The following is a 20088-nucleotide window of genomic DNA, read 5'->3' as shown; positions in this document are numbered from 1 at the left end:
GCCGAGTCCGCGCTCCGGAGCCAAAGCCGCAGGCTCCGGAGCTCTCCATTGGTCAGCACGGCCGCCCGTCCGCTGCATGGGCGTGGCGTGTCCGGGGCGTGGGCGGGGCTGCGTGCGCAGGCCGAGCGGGGCTAGGTGCGGCTCAGTGGTCCGAGTGGCGCCTCTGGGGTCGCTGGACCTCCAGGTGCGGAGTCGCGGGAGCAGGAGCCGGGGCTGGGCCGCTGCATCGGGGACCCGGACGGCGCGGCCCAGCTGCAGGTCGGCCCTGGAATGGGCGGGGGCTCGGGGAAGGAGTGCAGCCGGGTTCCTCTCGGCAACGCTCTGCCTGTGCCCATCAGACGCGAGAGCGGGGATTTTGTGGAGGGATGGTAGGGCAGGGGGTGTCTGCGTGAGCGAGAGAGGACCCTGTTCCCCGCCCTGCACCCGACCCCACTCAGAAAAACTCTTATCGTGCGTCCATGGCCTGTCCGGGAAGGGTCCGTGGGGGCGGGCTGGAGGAGAAGGCTGCTTCTCCCCAGGCCTGGATCTGGGCAGGACTGCCCCATAGCCAGAGCCCAGAGCAACACTAGCTTCTCTGACCTTAGCCGGATCCCTCACCCCAGCAGGTAGATAACTTGCTACTTGACTCAGAGATGAGGATGCAAGCACACAGTAGGTCTGCAAGCTTGTCTGCCGCATAGGGTTGGTAGCTTCAGAGCGGGGGCCCAGGGGAGCAGGAGTGTCCACACTAGGTGGGCAGGGCCATGGTGTGGGGCTGAACACCCCATGACACACACCCCACCCGCCCCACGCACTTGCCTCATAATGCAGGTGCCACCATGGAGCCAGGCAGCATGGAGAACCTGTGTGTTGTGTACCGGAGCCATGACTTCCTGGTGGTGAACAAGCACTGGGACGTGCGCATCGACAGCAAGGCCTGGCGGGAGACGCTGACCCTCCAGAAGCAGCTGAGACACCGCTTCCCAGAGCTGGCAGACCCTGACACCTGCTACGGGTTCAGGTGTGCGGGAGTTGGGTACAGGTTCCCACAGCACCCTCCATCGGGGGAAGCAGTCACCCCCAGCCCAGCCACCGCTGATCCTCTGCCCCATACCAGGTTCTGCCACCAGCTGGACTTCTCCACCAGTGGGGCACTCTGTGTGGCTCTGAACAAGGCAGCCGCAGGCAGTGCTTACAGGTGCTTCAAGGACCGACGTGTCACCAAGGCTTACCTGGCTCTAGTAAGGCGTGGCTGGTCTCTGGGGCAGGGGTCTCCAACTCTCAGTCCGCTTTGGCAGGCTCTGGGTGTTGGGTGGGCTCCCCAGAAGTGGCAGGTACCCTGGCAAGCAGCATGTGACCCCTGCTTGGCAGGTGCGGGGGCATGTCCAAGAAAGCCGGATGACCGTCAGCTATTCCATCGGCAAGAGCAGCACAGAAGGCCGGACCCACACCATGTGCATTGAGGGCACAGAGGGTACGAAAAGCAGGGGGTGGGGGCTAGGGGCACATGTTGTCCAGTGAGGACCCTGGGTGGACTGGGGCAACCTGGGCAGGTGACCTAGGCTGGGGTGCACTTGGTCCCAGAGATGGTCCAGCCAACTCTGAGCTTGCCTCACTCCCCTCAGGCTGTGAGAACCCAAAACCAAGCCTCACGGAGCTGGTGGTCCTGGAACATGGGCTGTATGCAGGAAAGCCTGTCTCTAAAGTGCTGCTGCAGCCCCTCACAGGTATGTCCTGCGGTGGGGACCCAGCAGCTGCCGGGGTCTCTTTGCTGTCTCTGATGTTGTCCTGCTTCTGATGGTGTCCTGCCTCAGGCATCTCCGTCAAGAAGGAAGGGAACCTCCCCAGGCTCCCTTAGCATCACTGGCCAAACTGATTCCTCCCCCACGCTCAGCTCCACAGCCTGCAGCCTCTTGCCCCACATGGGGTTTTGCTGGTCTATGTGAACCAGGCACTGCTCCAGCCCTGCCTTCACCAGGGGCAACCCCAGAAGTTGCTTCCGTCTTGAGCTCTGACATCTTTATCTATGGCATGAAACAGAGAGGTCTGCTGTCCCCAGGAGTTGCCTGAGGCTCCAAGGCCACAGTCGAGGACAGTGCTGGGCATGACGTGAACAGGTAGGGGGTGGGCATGGAGTGGCACCCCCACCTGACCGACCCCCTCTCTTCCCCAAAGGCCGGACGCACCAGTTGCGCGTGCACTGCAGTGCCCTTGGCCACCCCATCGTAGGGGACCTAACCTATGGCCAGGCCTCAGGCCAGGAGGACCAGCCTTTCCGCATGATGCTCCACGCCTTCTACCTGCGCATCCCCACAGACACTGAGTGCGTGGAGGCCTGCACACCTGACCCCTTCGTGCCTGCCCTTGATGCCTGCTGGAGCCCCCACACCTTGGTGCAGCCACTGGATGAGCTCGTCCAGGTCCTGCGGGCGGCCCCGGACCCTGACCCCATAGATGGGGGCCTTGGGCCCTGCAGCCCCTCCACACCCCTGCCAGGGCCAGGCCGGCCCCCACCACCTCCTGCCAAGCCCCCTGAGACAGAGGCACAGCGGGCCTCATGCCTGCAGTGGCTGTCGGAGTGGACTCTGGAGCCAGACAACTGAGAACACTGTCCTGGGGTGGGGATGGCATACTGGGACCCCAAGGGGCAGGGGCTGTGGGTCAGAGCCCTGGACCAGTCCCTGCAGCTGCCAGGCCTGAAGAGGGGCTGGCAGGGCCAGCAGAGGAGCCAGGCAGCTGTGATTCCAGAGGATGGAGCCCTTGAGCTGTGGGACCCACACGGCCTCCCTCTTAGCTCCTCTGGGGAAATCGTGGCTATTGCCCCAGAGCTCCTCCCTGGCTCCAAAGCCTCACCCCCAGGGGCTGACTTGTAGACTGGCTCTGGATCACCCTAGAAGAGGAAGAGCCAGGACCTGTGCCAGCCTCAAGGTGGGCTCCTCCTGGGCCTGCAGTGCCCCACTCCACATTGCTCTGCTTGGACCCTCTGTGCCCGTCACCCCAGCCTGGCTGGGTTCTCCACCTGCAGACCGTGACCCTCCCTGCTAGGCAGGTCCTACCTTGTGCCTTCACTTTTGCCAAACTGCTCCATCCGCCCACATCCGGAGCATCTCCCATGGAAGCGGGCATGAGCCACACCCCCAGCTTCCACCTCGCTTGCCATTCCTCCAGACCCAATGTAAGCGCTGCCCCTGTGGGGTCTTCCGGGCGCCAGGTCACAGATGCTGACTTCGCCACCTGCTTGGCAGTTCCCAGTTAGCCACGGGTCATCAGGCCTCAGCCTGGGAACGAGGGCAGTCACCCCGAGCTTCCCCTATCCCCCACAACATGCCCACACTGCCCCAGCCACAGCTGGGCTCTAAGGACTCAGAATAAACGGTCAGTGACTGACTTTGCAAGTAACCATGAATGTGCCTGATGTGGGGTTCCGGGGGGACCCAGACCCCCACCCCCATCCCTGCACTGGGCAGACCTTTGCTCAAGGCCTTCAGCAGCAGCCAGGACAACCCTTGTGAGCCTAATCTGCCACCCACCCCCTCATGTGGTGAACACCCTGCCACCCTGGTGTGGGGCTGCACTCTGAATTCGCACAAGTTGGGCCAGTCATATCCCTGGAGGACCCCCAGATCCTCAACAAAAACCGCATCCATCTGGTCTTACCAGGGTGCCTCGCTGAGTGCTTACCCTGGGGCACTCCAAAATCTCAGAATGCCATGAGAGGGCTGGTGCCTGGGCCTTCAGCCAGTTTGAGGTCACACATCTGTCCCTTCACCCAGCTGGGCCAGGCCCCTCCTCTCAGCCATCCAAGGCAGGCAAGCCCTGTTGTGGCGCTCCTGGGCTGGCCCCACTTGTAATCACAGTGGGATCTCAGCCAGGATGGAGCCAGAGGCAGCCACCCACCCACCAGTGGGGCCTCTGCAGAAATGCAGGTGCCAGCCACTGCACCCTGCACCTCCGTTTCCTCTTCTGTAACTGGAGTACCAGAGGGGCCCATGGAGTAGCACCCAAGACAGATGGTTACAGTGATGTGCCTAGCATGACCTTTCTCACTGGACTAGGGTGCAATGGGATTGTATCCCCATTGCTGCCCTCTCAGCCCCTCATTTCCTCACTGAGAACTGCCCCACCTCCCCCAACCTCCCTCCTACTGCCCTCACCCTCCACACTCTGCCTTCATCTCCCTTTCCCGACCATCCACCACTCCCCCCGTCTCTGTCATCAACTTACCTCACTTCATTCCCTTCCCGGAACTTCTCCACTGTCTGCTCCCCGTTTCTCATCCTCCCCACAAGTTGGGGACTGTGTTGGCCTTGCTCACTCTGTACTGAGCCCCTCACCTGGAGCACGGTCCTGGCTCACACACACTGCTCAGTGAGTGAGTAGAGAATGAAGGAAGATTCCCCAAAGGACGGAAGGCCTGGAGCCCTTGTGTAGGCTTCCTGCTTCTCCCCACACCCCCTACACCCCCTCCTCACGCCCCTACACTCCACACCTCCTGGGCGGTGCTCAGAGGCCGTCATGCTTGCTGCTGCCACATGGGGTCACTGCTGTTCCAGGTCTCTCAGCCCCGTCCGCCTGAGCCTGCAGTGACCTTTGGAAGCTCTGCATCCCATTTCCCTGGACATACCCAGTCGATTCCCAACTGCTGGCACCTCCCAGAGGATCTGGGCCCACAGGGTCCTGTGGCCAAGCCAGGACCACCCTGACAGCCCTTCCTTCCACGTATGCCCCCAGGGGTCTCTCCCTGCCCAGTTCAGGCAGGGCTACCCCAAAACATCCCAGAGTGTCCAGGTCTCGTTCCCTGTCCCCCAGCAGCTAGCCACATGGAGGGGAGACCAGGGGTCCCTTTATATCTCCCTGGGGCATAGGTCCTGAAGTCAAGAGGACATTTCTCTTGCCAGGACAGAAAAAATAATTTTTCTTCAGCTAGATAGCATCACCACTGTTCACCCACCCTCAGGTCCCAAGAAGCTGCTGGGGAGGCCAGGGGGCTGAGGACAGCCTACTACTCCCATCCCCACCCTTTTGGAGCCAGGAGTCCCAATAGGGCCAGGATTTAGCCTCCACTCTATCCCACCCAATTGAGGGCGGGAGCTCCAGCTTCTACTTAGTGCCAAGTGGTCTGGGGAGGCACTAGGAGGTCAGCCAGGAGCTGGGGACTTCGGTCAACCCTGACTGCCAATCTGCCAAGTGGGAACTGTAGGCTGGGGAGGGATCTGGGGGAGACCAGAGGACAGGTACGACCAGCTGCAGAACACTGACCTGGTTCAGGGCCCATGGGCTGAGCCTGCAGAGCAAGCAGCAAAACAGAAGATGGGCGGGCTGGACAGGCAGGCAGCTGCAGAGGGAGAGAAAGTGCGATAGAAGGGCAGACAGGCGGCCTGTGGGTCGGGACTGCCTGGGGGATGTTCCACATATGTTGCCCCACAGCCTGGCTCCTCCCACTGAAAAGCCCCTCTGAGAGCCCCCAGGGCCAGATCCCGACCTTGCTCCCTACAGGTAGGCTGCCTGCCCCTCCCACGGTCCACCCAGCGCACCTGACCCAACAGCTGACTGTGGGGCAGCCACAGATGTCACGCCCCAGGGAACTCGGTGTTGACAGGACAGTCCAGCTACAGGACTGTCCCACTGTTGCTCACCTTGTATGGCCAGGGGTAAGCTGCTCAGCTCTGTGGGCCTCAGTCTCCTCATCTGCAAAGCGGGCATTGCACTGTGCTGCTGGTGGGGCCAGATTCCGTGAGAATACTCGGGAGAACTGGGGGCGGGGTGTGGCTCTGTACAGCTCAGCAATCGGTCTGTTGCTGTGGTTGTTTGCACGGCCTGAGCCTGCCCTGGGGGCCAAGTCCAAATGGGACAGCCAGTATCTGGCCTCCTGCACTCGCTAGCCTATGAGGAGCCTCCTCCACCCCGGCCTGGGCCCTGGGGTGGGTAGAGACCCCACCACTAAGTGACACCTCCTCCCCACAGACCCCTTAGCATCCAGAGCCCCAGCAGGCCCTTAGCTAAAACCTGCTCCCATTCGAGTGCTCAGGGCTTGGGTGGAGCTGATGGCCCACCTCAGGGATTCAGTGCTGGGACCCAGGGTGAGCTTGCCCCTGCTGGTGGACCTGGCCCCAACCCTGCCCCCTGGGACTCTGGGACTCTGGGGGTCACGGGCCTCACTGCCCCTCGCCCTGCCAGATGGAACCGTGCTGTGGGGGCTCAAGGTTCCAGAGCCTCCTGGCCCCACTAAGCAGGGGCAGATGTGGTGAAAGCTGAGGTCAAGGGCCAGCCTGGGGCACCTGGCTCCCCATCCACCTCAGCTGGCAGGGAAACATCTGTGGGCACCTTCATCCTCAGCCGTCCTGCATCCCCACCTCCTGCTTTACCTTCGAGACCTGCCCAATGGAGCCAGCCCCATCCTGGGCCCCAGCAGGCTGCACACCAGGGCATGTGTGGCCGGCATGGCTGTGCACCATCAAGGTTGCCTGCACGCTCTCCCCACCCAGATGTACACACGTGGCCAGCTCTGTGACAGCACCAACAGAACGGAAACACACCACACCTGTCACTCAACCCAGGCAGCACAGAGGGTCCACGCATGCCTGACATCCCTGCAGGGGACATACGTGCACCACATATGCATGCAGATGTGTGTGCTCCTGGGTGCACACGGACGTGCACATGTACTCACACAGATGCTAGCACACACATCAAGTGCTGGTGTGCTCATGTACAAACACACACATGAACCTCGAGGCAAGGACACTGCTGGGCTGGGGCCCCACCAGTGGCGAGGGGTGTGCGCTGGGCAGCTGCCAACCGTGAGCTCAACCTCTCACTCTCGCGGGGCTGCAGAGCAAGTGCCCGCTGTGCCTGGGGCCCCGAGGGGCAGACATGGCAACGTCACCTGGCATAGCCCTGGCCCCTCCCCTACACGTCTGCCTGGCGGGCATCGCTGCAGAAGTGGGTGGCCAGCCGCGCAGGGTGCTGAGTGAGGCATGGAAGTGAGCAGGGACCCTGGTGCCACTACCCTGCACCATCCCTGTACCCCAAGGCTCAGTTGCAGGGGCTGACTCACTGGGTGGACTGGGACTGCTGGTGTCTGGAGCACCTGGTCTACAAGATCGCTGCTTCTGACAGCTGCCGCCTGGCCCTGGAGCAGCCTCCCTCTAGGACAGACGGAATTCTCCATGCTCAGGTGAGAGGCAGGGGCAAGCGGGAATCACCACCAGCTGGACGCACAGGGCCTCAGCTGGAAGTCTGGCCTCTGTGCGGCCCTGGGCAGGTAGCTTAGTCCCTCTGAGCCTCTGTCTTGTGGGGCAGTAACACCTCTCTGTGTTCCTCCTGGGCCATGCAGAGTCCAGAGGCCCACGGGTGTCCGAAGTCGACAGCCCGTGCAAGGCTGTGGCCCAGGAGCCAGCAACGTGGCCTGGGCTCCCCGGCCCACCCACCTTCCCCAGGCCTCACAACTGTCATCTCCACTTTGGTCAGGGCAGCCAGCGGGCTGCAGCGTGGGTGGTGCCCGGGGTCAGGTCTCACTGGGCACCTGAGGCCCTGAGAGGGAAAGGGGGCTGCCTAGGCCGCCAGATGTGGGTCTGAAGCCAAGGCTGCACCAAAATAGGTTGGGGGCCACCAGGCCTCTCACCCCTGATGCTACAGGGACTCACTGGGACTACCACCCACCCAACCCCTAGAGCTGTTAAGATATCGGTTCATTGGAGACACGGCAGCCCAGCCCGTGGGTCCCCTGAGTCCTGACCCACAATGACAAAGGCCCCAGGGTTGGGCTTGGCTCCCCATCTGCCACTCCTTTTTATTCCAAAGACAAATTGTTTGTGGGTTGTACCCTCCCCCAAGACAGAGAGACATGGTTGCAGCCCAAAGTTCGAGGCCCTTCACAGTGCCTATCCTGTGTGACCCTGGATGGTGACCTACCCTCTGTGCCCTGCCCGGGCCTCACTACCTCCTGTCTCCTCTCCAGCTTGTCCTGGACTGGCTGCCTGTGACCCTGGTGCCTTCCTGCAAGGAAAACCATTGCGCGCCGCACAGCCATGGGCCCCAGAGCAGGTGAAATGACCCTCCCTCCCCATCTCGGGAAGCAGCTCCCCAGTGGGACAGGACCACCCTCTTTCCTCTAGTCTGCTCTTGGGGGTCCTGCCCCAGGGCTCCCCCACTGGGCGTTAGGGAAGGGAATTGAGACGGCACAGATGGGGCACTGGGCCTGGGGGTCCTGGCGGGGACAAGGCATGGATGAGGGGGACCATGGCTAGAAGGGACGGAGCTACCGAGGGGCTCAGGAGAAGATGGTAGCTGACCCCATCCCTCTGCTTGGGGATCTTGGGGCTCAGACTGTGAGGACAGAGGGTGGAGGGAGGGGTGGAGGCAGGAGTTTACACACATGTACACCTGCCAGGGGCACACACAGGGGTCCACACCATCCACACGTGGATGTGCCATTATAGACGTGGCATTGGTAGGCATGTATACAGGCCACAACATACATGTGCACAAGCTTCTATAGTCACATGCCACCTGCTGCACATGCCGACACATCATCACACGGGTGTGTACACAATCATACCACCAGACACACAGGCATGCTGTGTGGGCATGCATGCCACCACACACATACAACCCACCACATATGTGTGTTCATCACCACATACCATTAGGGGCACATGCGTACAATGTCAAAGACAGTCATCTATACAGTTAGACACGCTGTCACACACATGTTCACCTGATCAGAAGCACACCCAGGCACATGTGCTCAGGCTCAGGCTGGCATAGACAGGTGACCAGCACCATTGTGGCAGACACAGAGGCCCTGGGCAGACCCACACTGGATGCTCCCACACGTGCTCACAGCTTGTTCTATTCCAGGTGCCCTGGTGAGCCCAGGCCTTGCCCTCCTGGTGTCACTCACTGCCCACTGCTCTCCTCCCAACACCAAGGGTGCCTCCCAGGGAGGGCTGGATGCCAGCAGGGCCAACCTGTGGGCCAGGTGAGTGCAAGTTCTAAGTCAACAATCACATTTCCTGCAGCAGATTCCCTGGCAGGCCTGGGTAGCGGACAAGGAAGGACCATCTCCAGGGTCTGCGTGTGATGGCCCAGGCATGGCTGGGGCAGGGCTCTGACTCCCGGCTCCAACATGGGGGCCTGGCCCTGCCTGCCTAGGTAACTCACCAGAGATGGCTCAGGGAGGCTGGTATCCTGCACAGAGTCACGCCCACATGGCTGGCACTACTCTCCTTGGCCTGGCAGGCAATCACTTCTTGTCCTGAGGCCTTTCAGCGTCCCTTTCCCCCTCAAGCTTTGCTTCCCTCTCAGGCTCCAAACTGGGACTCTCTCCAGGGTTCTCATGCAGGGGGGTTGGAAGTTACTCATCTGCTGTGAATCAGTTGACCACTCTTCTGACTGATCAGGCAGAGCTGGAGGCCAAGTTGGACCAGCTGAGACATGACCCCCTCCCCGTGCATGAATTGTATTAGATTCACATCATGAGGAAGGCCTGGCTGTGGGTGCCTGGCAGGTGCTCTCCAAACTCTCAGCCATCGCTGGGACCATGGAGCCCTAAACTCTGGAACCAGGCCTCAGATGAAGTGCAGACTCAGAGTCTGGACACTCTGGACTCAGGGGCCACTTTTAATCCCACCCATGGCTTGGTGCCTGGCACCAACCAGGTACTCTCAGAGGAATGAGTGTGTGCACATGCGTATCTGTGAAACTAGAGCCTGGCCGTCTGCAGTTCCTGTCTCACTCCCCAGTGTTGAAGAGTGATCTCCATTCTGCATGCTGCAGCCTGGAGGCCCCCAGCCTCTGCCCCTCACTGTCTGCCTCCTTTCTGCCCAGTGCCAACACCTCCCTCCTGCAAGGCTTCTGGTGCCAGCCGGCCAGCCAGCTGTCCCGGGACCAGCTTGCAGCTTTGATCAGGAGGATGGCATTGCAGCAGGTCCCCCTCAGAGCCTGGCAGGTCAGCAGCGGCACTTGCAGTGAGCACCTGGGTGTCGAGGGCAAGGGCAGACTCCCTGGAGAAGCGCCCCGGGGACAGGCAGGAGGGGAGGCATCCTTAGCAGAGGACCCAGGCCAGGACCTCAGGGCTGGGACATAGAGCAGCTCTCCTGGAGCACAGGGACCCCGCACTAGAGAACTGCATCCATTGTTTGTAGGCCAACCTGCCAATTTCACAGCCACCTAAGATGCACCTCTCAGGTCACCTGATGGGACATGAAGTTGGCCTCTGAGGTCAGCATCTCCTTCCCTTGAGTGATTTTCCAGCACGGCCCACTTTGGGCCATTGCCAGGATTTCTCAGCCAATTGCCCACAGACTCCTGCCTCTTGCTCTGGGTTTGATGAGGGCTTGCCCACCTGGCCTCCATCTGGCACCTGGGGCAAGTTGTCCGGACTCCCAGGGGGATATTCCAGCCTGCTAGCCTCTCCCCTACCTGGGCCACGAGAAGGGCCGGTTGAGCCCACCGGGACCCACAGCTGACACAAAGTCACCAGCCCCTGAGTTTAAAAAAAGAAAGGAAGAAAAGCTATCATTTTGTCTTGTTATAAAATTAATATAAAACTAGTAATAAATTTGAAACAACCCCAGATAGGCCAAGTGAGTGGGACAAGAAGCCCAGGCGGGGTTGGCAGCAGATAAGTGGACTCCAGGAACCACTGTGGTGCCGTGGGGGCTGGGGTGGGCAGGAGCCTGATGCCGGAAGTTGGGGGCTCTCAGGCTAGGTTTGACCCATTCTGAGGCCTGTTCTGACATGGAGGTTGAGGCAAGAAGAGGAACACATGGAGTCCAGTAACAGAGAGCCGGCAGGTGGAAAGAAGGGACAGGTGGACTTGGGGTGAGGGTGGAGAGGTGGGTGAGGGGCTTGGCCCAAGGAGGGCCCCACACTGAGGGGAGGGTGACAGGCAGAGAGAAAGGGGCTGGGTAGGCCCCAGGTGGGACGAGGGCATGACACACTGCCTGCCCTGCCCAGCTCAGCTGCCTGGCCAACCTGGCCGCCCGGCAAGGCCTCCAGCGTGACTTTGAGCTCCACCCGCCGGACCTGCTGCTCTTCTATGAGTGAGTGCCCCTCCCCGCCCAGCGTCTGGCTGCCTGGGCTGAGCATGCTCCCAGGGGCACCTCAGTCACTTGGAGGCCCCCCAGCTGGTCCTGCCCTCCTGACAGCCCCTTACCTTCCCACAGCCTGACACAGGTGAGAGAAGCCAACTGCCGGGCCTTCATCCACCGTGCTGCCCAGGGAGACACAGAACTGCTGGCCAACCTGCCTGACCAGAGGGCCGCCCTGCAGCACAGGGCCCTGGCCTGCCTGGTAGGCGCTGTGGGCTGGCCGGGCCAGGACAGGATGGGTGACGGGCAGTGGGACCAAGCTCATGCTGACCTGCTATCCTGCAGGGAGGGCCCCGTCCACGGCTCAGTGCCTCTGACCTGCTGCTCCTCGGGGTCCTGGTGTGTGACATGGACGCATCAAGCATCATGGCCGCAGACCCCTGTGTGCTGCAGAACCTGCTGCGCTGCCCTCGGCTGACAGCCACCCAGCAGTTTGCCCTCAACAGGCTGCTGGCCAGTGGCAGGACCAAGCTCGGGTGGGTGGGGGCCTGTCCCTTCTGCCCAGGCCTCCCTTCCTTGAGATGAGAGAGGAGGCAGCCTGGAGACTGGTGTCCACAGCCCCACTGACCTCCAGCCTCTGACCCAGCTCACATCCCACCCTGACCCTGCAGCCTACGGTGTATGGGTTTGGGGTGCTGTCCCCACCTGCTGGGCCCCGCAGTCCCCCTCCCCAGAGGCCTGGGGTGGGAGAATCTCTGCTGGGCAGGCCCTGGGAACTGTACTCAGACCTGATACAGAGCCCCCCTTTGCACGTCAGGCCCCCTGGCTCCTGGAACCTGGAGGGGCTGCAGGCTCTGGGACCTCTGGCCACCTATATCAGCCCTGGCCTGTGGATGCAGGTGCAGGAGGTAGGGCAGCGCCTCGGGGCAGGGTAGGGTCTCCAGCCGACCTTCCATCAGCCCGTCTAAGCCTGCGGGTCGGCTGTACAGACATTCTGATGCCCAAGTCGTGTCCCTGGTCACTCTCCATCACAGAGTTTCTGTCTGAGGAGAGGGAGGAGGGGACGGGTGGCTCTGGTGGCCCTCCCTAGGGTGTGGGTTCTCCAGGCCCGTCCCTCCAGGCCGTGGGCCTGGACTTCTTCGGCAGCATGGTGGCCATGTGCCGGGAGGGGCAGCTCAGCCAGCGTGATGCCAGGCGCTTTGTCACCTGCTTCCTTGAGGCCAAGGCCAAGTTGGTTTCCTCACGGTTCAAGAGGGACACAGGTCAGTGTGGCCACCATGTTTGGGGACACTGCATCTCCCCCTGCTCAGGGTCCTCATCCAGGAGTGGGGGCACCAGAGACATGGCAACCCACACTGAACCCCCTGAGCTTGGCCTAGGGGTCTTCATCCAGCCTCAGCAGAGTGGTCAGAGTCTGGTGGGGCAGGACTGGGAGTTGAGGTCAAGGTCAGGGTTGACTCAGTCTGGTCTGGGCCAAGTATTTGGCTAGGGGGTCAAGTTTGACGAGAGTCATGGGTGGGTCATGGTTAGGAGTGAAGTGGGGCCCAAAATCAGCAGCAGTTGTCAGCTCAGGCCGAGGCTGACCAGCTCGGTCCTCAACACCAGCACCCCACCCAGCCACAGGGAGAACCTGCATCCGCGGCGACATCACTGCAGCCACGCTGCAGGACAACCTCTTCCTGGTGCGCTACGACTGCTCACAGCTCGAGTCCTGCCTGGGCAACCGCATGCTCAGGGCCAACCTGGACCCCCTGCTGCAGCACCCGCTGCCTGCCGAGTGCCAGCAAGTTGTCAAGACCAAGTTGGCTCAGGTGCGCTGGGGGCCAGTGGTGGGAGGTGAGTTGGGGGCCAGCGGTGTGGCCTGACCCCCGCCCACCACTCGTTGCAGGTCTACCCGGGCGGCATCCCTGAGGAGCAGCTGCGGCTCATCCCCTCGCTGGTCTACCTCTACTCCTGTGGGGAGATCGGCCGGTGGCACATCACATCCAGGGACACAGTTGTGGCCCTGCTGGCCCCAGATGGGGCCCTGGAGAACCAGACGGAGGTGAGGGCAGTGGGGGCTGTAGGAGGCTCCACTGACTCCAGCCTTGCTGACCCCAACCCTACCCACAGGCCATCCTGCAGAAGTTCCTGGACCACAACGGCACTGTCACTGGCGCCCTGCTTGTGGCCATCGGGGGCTCCCGCCTCTGCTGGATGAGCCCCCGGCAGATCCAGGCCATCCAGCCCTCAGAGTTCCGGTAAGCCCACCCAGCAACTCACCCTCCACAACTCTGAGCCAACTCCACTCTTTAGCCAAGGAAGGTTGGGGGACACTGAGGCTCAGGTTGGGGCCCAGGCCAGGCCATCAGAGGTATACTCATTTCTTTTGGCCACCATAACAAGGGGAGTGGCTACAAACAGCAGAGATGTATCCTTTCACAGTCTGGAGGCCAGAAGTCTGAAATTATGGTGTCGCAGGCCCACCTCCTTCTGAAACCTGTAGGGGATGGTCCTTCCTACCTCTTCCAGCTTCTGGTGCTGCATCACCCCCATCTCTACCTCCATCATCACATACCCATCTTCCCCATGTCTGTGTCCAAATTTCTTCTTATGACCAGTGGTTAGATTTAGGGCTCACCCGAAATCAGCATGACCTCATCTCAATTTGATTATATCTACACATAGGAAAGACCCTATTTCCAAATAAGGTCACATTCTGAGGTTTTGGGTGGATGTGAATTTGGGGGAGACACTAGTCAGCCTAGTGCCAAGGTGAAGAGGAAAGCTGTGGTTCAGGGAGAGAGGGCCAGGCCCCATGTCCAGAGGATGAGGGGCTGCTGGCCTGCCCTCAGCCCCACACCCTCCCCCAGGCTGGCCGGCACCCTGGATATCTCCTCCTGCCCTCAGAGCCAGAAGAACGTGCTCTACGCCAAGGCCCGAGAGGCCTTCAGCAGTGCCAGGACAGTGGCTGCCTACTACCGCCTCATGCGCCCTTACCTCGGTGAGACCCCGCCCTGTGTGCAACACCCCTCCTCTGGAGCCCTGCCCTCCTGCAGAGCCCTCACCACTGCCCTACCCCCAGGCGGTGCCCCGGTGGAGGAGCTGCGGCACCTGGCCCAGGCTAACGTCTCCATGGACATTGACACCTTTACCAACCTGAACCCCCGTGTGCTTCAGGTGGGCCCAGGGGCTGCCCATCAGGTGTGGGGCAGGGCTGGCCGAGCTGGGGAGCCCTAGGTCAAGTCTGCAGGCCCCAATACCCCCAAATTGGAGGTGTACAGATAGTGTGGGCCCCAGGTCACTTCTCCAGGCTGGTTCTGCCAGGTCTCACCCCTGGATTGGCTAAACATTGATCCATGTCCCTCGTTCTATGGCCCCCTGGCTTCTCTTGCAGAGCCTGAGTGTGGGCAATGTGACCACACTGCTAGGCCAGAATGTAGGGGACCTGCAGAAGGCTCGCAGCCACCCGACCATCAGCTCCTGGCTCCGCAGCCTCAACCAGTCAGCCCTGGGTGAGCTGGGCCTGGACACGGACCCTACTGGCCCCACTGGCCCAGCCCACTCAACCACTGGGACCCCCAGCACCACACCCTGGATGCCCCAGCTAGCCCCCACCTCAGACCAGCCTGGGAGTGATGCCCCCAGCTCAGGTACAACTGCACCCACCCTCCCCCTCAGCAGGACATCCCCCCTCTGCCCTCTGTGCCCTGGGCCCTCTGCAGACCCCTGACTGCTACTAGCTTCTCGTCTTCACCCAATCTCATTCTCTGCTGGCCAACTCTTTCCATCTGCCTCCTCGGATGACATCTGGGTGACACTGGCTTTCCCCTGCATCACCTGCCGAGTTAGTGAAGGACACAATTGTCTCCCCCAAATCCACTGAGCTGCAGAAGGTGGAGGGTAGGGAAGCTATGAGGTCCCTGTCTGGGCCCAAAAGAGTGGCTGTGCATGGGGGTCTTCATTGCTCTTCCCGCCCACAGGGACGGTGTGAGCCTCCAGCTTAGGGCAGGGGCTGCCCAGGCCTCGGAGGCTGTGGGACAGCCTTGAGTGGGAACGGGGGGCACCCAGCAAGACTGAAGGGTGCTCCCTCCTTGTTCCATCTACAGGCAGCCCTCCAGCCCACCTTGGGTACCTGCTACTTGCCATAGCCCTGCCCTCAGGCCTCCTGTGGCTGCTGTATTGGGGCACCCTGGAGCCTAGCTGGGACCACTCATGGGGCACCTGCACCATAGCTTCTGAAGGCAGCACTGCCCCAGCACCACATGCAGGAAAACTGGGGCTATTAAGTGGAGCTGGACAACTACTCAGGCCAAGATACAGGCACCAGGCCCAGGGGACCTGGCCACGCCCCATGTCCTGGGGCCTACAGGGCCGGTCCCTGCCCACACCCAGCTCCCAGGACCTGGAGCCAGACTGAGGACCTGAGCCCAGGGTCACTTCCCCAGCCAGTGAGGGAGACGCTGCCCTGCCCTCTGGCCTCTTCCAGATGAAGAACAGGGGTTGGCAAAGGGGCTGATTTTGCTGATGGATTTGAATAAAGGACGAGGGGATCTTCCTGCCTGTGTTCCCTTGCTCTGGGCCTAAGGAGGGCACAGAGACCCTCTTAGCTGGGGTCAGGACTCCCAGAGAGTCCCCTGGGGTGACAGTGTCACTAGAAGCCACACTGAGTGTTGGCCTGGCCTCAGGGGAAACAGCAGCAGGAAAGTCCCAAGAGCCCTCCTGCCTGGAGTCCCTCCTCTTTCCAGGTGCAAACAGGAGGGGGCTGCAACCCAGGGAACCATGCCTTATGGGGTCACAGCCGTCGGGGGCCCTCCCACCCAGTCCTCAAAACACCAGGGGGCACCACTGCGAGGGGGGTATGGGTCTTCTTTTATTGTGCTTCGGTGCCCTCAGGTCAGACAGGGACCACCCAGGCCTGCTCCCAGCCAGGCAGAGCCTCCACAGCAGGGCCTCCAGAGCAATGGGCTCAGCTCAGGATGAAGGCCAGGAGCAGATTTGAGGTCACAGTGAGCACAGGTCCTGGTCCGAGGAGGTGGGGGCCCCCCGAGAGGGCCTCTGTGCGGAGAGGGGAAGACTCACACCCTCCCCCTCACTCTGCCCCGACCCCACCCGCCCGGCCACCCCAGCCCACCTCGGACACTGAAGTTCAGAACCAGGTAGCCATTGGGGATGCCGCCGCGGAGCCCCAGCCCCAGGCTGTCCAGGTCATCCTGCGACTGCCGGGAGATCCAGTCCCGCATGAGGCTGTTCCCCTTCTCAGCCTTCAGGCCCACCAGGTTTGGGCCCAGAAGTTTCTGTACCTCAGCAATGGTCAGCGGCTGCCAGGGCCCCCAGACGGCAGTCAGGGTCCACTTGCCTTTCCCCAGAAGGTTGCTTTCCTCTACTGTGTCCAAACCACCCACCCTATGCCTCCCCATCCAGACCCTGCCTTGGCCCCTCCAGACTTTGGAGAGGGCCTTGGCTACCCCTCAAAAGCCCCACCCCTAGATGCCCCCCTTCTCTGTGGTTGTACCAGCACAGCCTCTGTCTGCAGCTTCTTGAACGTGGCTAGGTCCATGTTTATGTTCTGCTGACTGAGAGCCCGCAGGTCCTCCATGGGGGCCCCACCTGCCCACGGGAGAGGGCCCCCTAAGTGTGAGAGCTTGCAACAGCCCCTAGTCTCACCCTCTGACCACAGGCTACCAGAAGCCACTTCCTTTCCTGAGAGTTTTCCCAAAGAATTCCTTTGCCTGGTGACCACCTGACCCTCTGGGTTGGAAGAAAGGCTGGAGGTGCCCAAAACTCACAGGATCTCAGCCTATACACACTTGGAGGGACACAGGGTACACTTTGGTCACACGGCCAACAGGCTGCCCAGTGAGGGGGGAATCTGGCAGCATGGATGTGGGAGCTTCAGGCATCACCCTCCCCTCCCCAGCCATGTCCTCCCTGGCTCACCCAGGTAGGGCTTGATATTCTCAAAGTATTCAGACCCTGTCATGTTCTTGAAGACAATGCGGGCCTTGGGATAGAGGACGGCTATCTGCTGTGGGCTGCACGCATCCAGGTCCTGTGGCCTGGTCACCCTGGGGAGGTAGCACAGGGCCAGGCAGTGAGCTGGGAGCGTGGCACGCCCACAATACCTGACAGAGCCCTGGACTCACCAGACAACATTGAGGCTCATGGAGCCCAGCTGCTCAGGGCTGAGAAGGCACAGGTAGGTAGGGTGGAGGGTGGCCAGGGTCTCCAGGGTGGCCTTGTCCAGCTGGCCCCCTCTCACTACATAGCGGGCAATCAGGGCAGCCACCTGTGGGAAGAGGCCACTAGGTGGCTTGGGGCAGCGAGAGATGTATCCCCTTGGACCTGCACAACCTCACATGTTGTGTCTGCCCCTCCCCACCCTGGTAGCTGGTCACCTGAGCATCCATCTTGTGTCCTTTGGTAACTTCGAGCAGAGATTTCACGGTCTCCAGGGATGTCACATTCCACTTGTGGATGTCCTCGGGGGTGACCGAAAGGAAGAAGTACCTCAGGTGCTGGATCAGGGACTCTGGGTATCCCTGTGGGTAGAACTTCCCCGGAAAGTGACCATGAGGGCCACAGCCACTCCCCGGGCAGCTGGGAAAGCCGAGCTATGGCAGGCAGGTGGGAACCCGAGTCCTGAACTACCTCGTCCAATTTGCGCTTAAAAATGTGGAGCTGCTGGTAGGTGAAAGGTATCAAGTTCACCCGGTCCATCTGAGCAGCCAGCAGGGCCCCATCCACACAGGCCTCCAGCTCCCACTCCTCGTAGAAGATGAGTTTTTCATCCACCACTTGGGCTTTCCACCCCGGGGGGCAGGCCTTCTCTGCAGGGGTAGGCAGGGGGTTCGGGACTGGGCTTCTCCCATCAACCTCTTCCTCCCACACCCACGCTGAGACCCTGGGCAACACATGACCTCTCTGGGTCTCAGTTTATCCATCAGCAAAATGGGGTGTTTCTGTTCACTCTCTTGGGTCATCATGATTGACAAGAAGGGCCGCAGGCGCAGGCAGGTGAGACATCACATGCCAGCCCCCACCCTACATCTTCTGACGCCTAATGGGGCTGGGCACTGTGCTCACTCTCTGTGCCCCGCCGGGCCCTTGGGATGATGACGGTCAGCTCAGGCTGTGGCCAGGACTGGTCCCTGGAGGTGTGCTGCAGCCATGAAGTCGTGAGGCCCTGAGAACAAAGCAGCGCTGGGACTGAGCAGAGAAGCCTGGCGCTCAAGGACCCCCACCCAGGGCCAGAAAACCCTCTTTGATTCCCCAGAGGGGCCTTACCAATCCCGTGTCTGCAGCCTGGGCCCTGGAAGGTAACATCCACCCTGCAGGGGAGGGCACACCAGGCTCAAGGGGATGGCCAGGGACTTCCAGCAATGACTGCTGCAGTCCCCCACCCTGGCGAGGAAGGAGACAAAGCTGGCCCCTCCCAGCCCCATGCACACCCCATGGGTGTAGAAGCAGAGGGTTAGGCCCCTGCACCCCACGATATCACGTCCTGCAACACCACACCAGGGAGCACAGGCCTCCTCCTGGGCCCCTGCTGCTCAGGGCAGTCAGACACCTGTCTCATGGGCACCCTCAGTTTGGCCTGTGCCCCCATCACCACCCTGCCTCAACCTCCAACCCCGTAGGTCACCGCAGTCCAGCATGGGTGCCGGACATAGTCACCTCTCAGGGCAGAGATATGGCTGACAGCCTGCCTGGGACTTGAGGCACCTGATGAGATTCAAGACACTTGTCTGGGCTCAGGGCACCTACTTAGATTCAGAGCATCTGCCCAGGATTCGAGGCACCTGCCTAGGGCAGGGTCGGGGGGCACTGTCCACAGCCAGGGAAGGAAGCATAGAGCAGGTAGCGCCTTTCCTAAGGCCCTGAGCCCTAGGGACCCACAGCTACCCTTGGACACTCTCTGGCACTCCAGTATTTTGCTGCAGCTCATCGTCATTACTCACCGAGGCCGAGAAGCAGGAGCAGGAGGCTGCCATGAGTTGAGGTCCCACAGGACTCCAGTGGGGTTCGAGCAGTCTGCAAAGCCATGGTCTGTGGAGAACAGCCACTCTGATGTCCCCACTTCTTCCCCTCCCCACCGCTTCCCTGCACCCACGATACTGCCCCAGGCCAGTGTGGGGCCTTGTGGGGCTGCAGGGGTCTCAGGGCCCTGGAGGGCTACCAGCTCAAACCTTCACAGGCCTCCCCGGCAGCGGCAGTGTCTGTGTGTGTGGCCTCTGGCCCTCCTCTCAGGACCAACCAGCCTGCCTGGCCCGCCTCCTCCGGGAAACCTGCCCTTCTGCCAGAGGGGTCAGGTCTGAGTCAGCCTGGCCCTCAGCTGTGAGAGCCCAGGCGGGCGCCCATCCTCTCTCCCCATGGGGCAGGGCGGGAGAGTTTCGTGTGCAAGGAAGCAGGGCCTGGCTGGCCTTGGTGTCCCCACCCCAAGCAGAGGGACAGAGCAGTTTGGAGGCTGGGGGTCACGCTGACCCCTCAACCTGCAGCATGGCCGTCCTCCCCGCCCACCCACAGCCACAGGTGCCTGGCTTTGTGTAATCCCAGGGCCCTCCTAGGTGGACGAGGCCGCCACAGCCCACCTGCCATCCTGGTTTCCCTTCTGAGGTCCTTCCGGAAACAGAGGCCTGGACCAGTGTGAGTGGAAGGTGGGTGGGGTGCTGCTCCCTAAAGAGGGGGGCTTGCAGGAAACCGAACCACCTTCCACTCTTGCCCTCCCAGAGAGACCCAGAGTGGGAGGCCGCCTACAGCCAAGGGCAGTGGAGCCATACCCTCCCCCAAACCTTTGCCAAGGCCTGTGTCGGGCCCCACCCCAGCTCAGAAATGGGGGAGAGGCACGTTTATGTCTCAGCAACCGCTTTCAGCCAGGCAAAGAGCCCAGCCTGGGGGAGTGCCCTGGAGAATGGGCCGCTCACTGGGGCCCCTACCTGTGGGGTGGGTGAGGCCAGGCAAAGGCTGTGCAGCCCCTGCTGTCTCCTCTCAGCCCCTACCCCCGTCCCATGTAACCAGGGACCCCCCCTAGTGCCCTAGCTGGGGTCTCCCACTATAGGCCCTGGAATCTGCAACCTACCCCCAGGTAGGCCAG

The 20088-nt window shown here is 61.5% G+C and overlaps 3 protein-coding genes across 4 annotated transcripts; 2 read left to right on the top strand and 1 right to left on the bottom strand.

Moving 5' to 3' along the window:
* The first annotated feature begins 101 nt into the window (after positions 1-101).
* On the top strand, positions 102-3367 carry RPUSD1 (RNA pseudouridine synthase domain containing 1). Of its 2 annotated transcripts, none has more exons than XM_031447728.2 (6): positions 102-258; positions 811-1000; positions 1097-1220; positions 1351-1453; positions 1605-1706; positions 2155-3367. In XM_031447728.2, exons 2-6 carry the CDS (start codon positions 819-821, stop codon positions 2580-2582), a joined length of 939 nt encoding a protein of 312 aa, XP_031303588.1. In that variant the 5' UTR covers positions 102-258; positions 811-818; the 3' UTR covers positions 2583-3367. The 2 variants fall into 2 exon arrangements, with proteins under 2 accessions (XP_031303588.1, XP_031303589.1); XM_031447729.2 differs by having other exon boundaries at positions 112-184.
* Positions 3368-7974: 4607 nt separating this feature from the next.
* On the top strand, positions 7975-15414 carry LOC105098462 (mesothelin-like protein). Its single transcript, XM_064478765.1, has 16 exons — positions 7975-8025; positions 8842-8962; positions 9811-9931; positions 10942-11027; positions 11151-11277; positions 11361-11551; positions 11833-11923; positions 12136-12281; positions 12643-12826; positions 12904-13059; positions 13128-13255; positions 13868-13998; positions 14080-14174; positions 14392-14647; positions 15104-15246; positions 15367-15414. Exons 1-16 carry the CDS (start codon positions 8010-8012, stop codon positions 15412-15414), a joined length of 2040 nt encoding a protein of 679 aa, XP_064334835.1. The 5' UTR covers positions 7975-8009.
* A 449-nt stretch (positions 15415-15863) lies between these two features.
* On the bottom strand, positions 15864-19286 carry MSLN (mesothelin). Its single transcript, XM_010991129.3, has 11 exons — positions 19184-19286; positions 18956-19043; positions 18282-18325; positions 18081-18180; positions 17646-17824; positions 17393-17548; positions 17141-17283; positions 16935-17062; positions 16510-16604; positions 16129-16315; positions 15864-16052 (listed from the first exon to the last, which is right to left on the bottom strand). The coding sequence occupies exons 2-11, from the start codon at positions 19038-19040 to the stop codon at positions 15964-15966; spliced, it is 1206 nt and encodes a 401-aa protein (XP_010989431.3). The 5' UTR covers positions 19041-19043; positions 19184-19286; the 3' UTR covers positions 15864-15963.
* Between the last annotated feature and the right edge of the window lie 802 nt (positions 19287-20088).

Source organism: Camelus dromedarius, chromosome 24 (assembly GCF_036321535.1).
Source record: "Camelus dromedarius isolate mCamDro1 chromosome 24, mCamDro1.pat, whole genome shotgun sequence".
Classification (NCBI taxonomy): domain Eukaryota; kingdom Metazoa; phylum Chordata; class Mammalia; order Artiodactyla; family Camelidae; genus Camelus; species Camelus dromedarius.
Note: the sequence above shows the minus strand (reverse complement) of the source record. Positions and strands in the feature narration are given on the sequence as shown.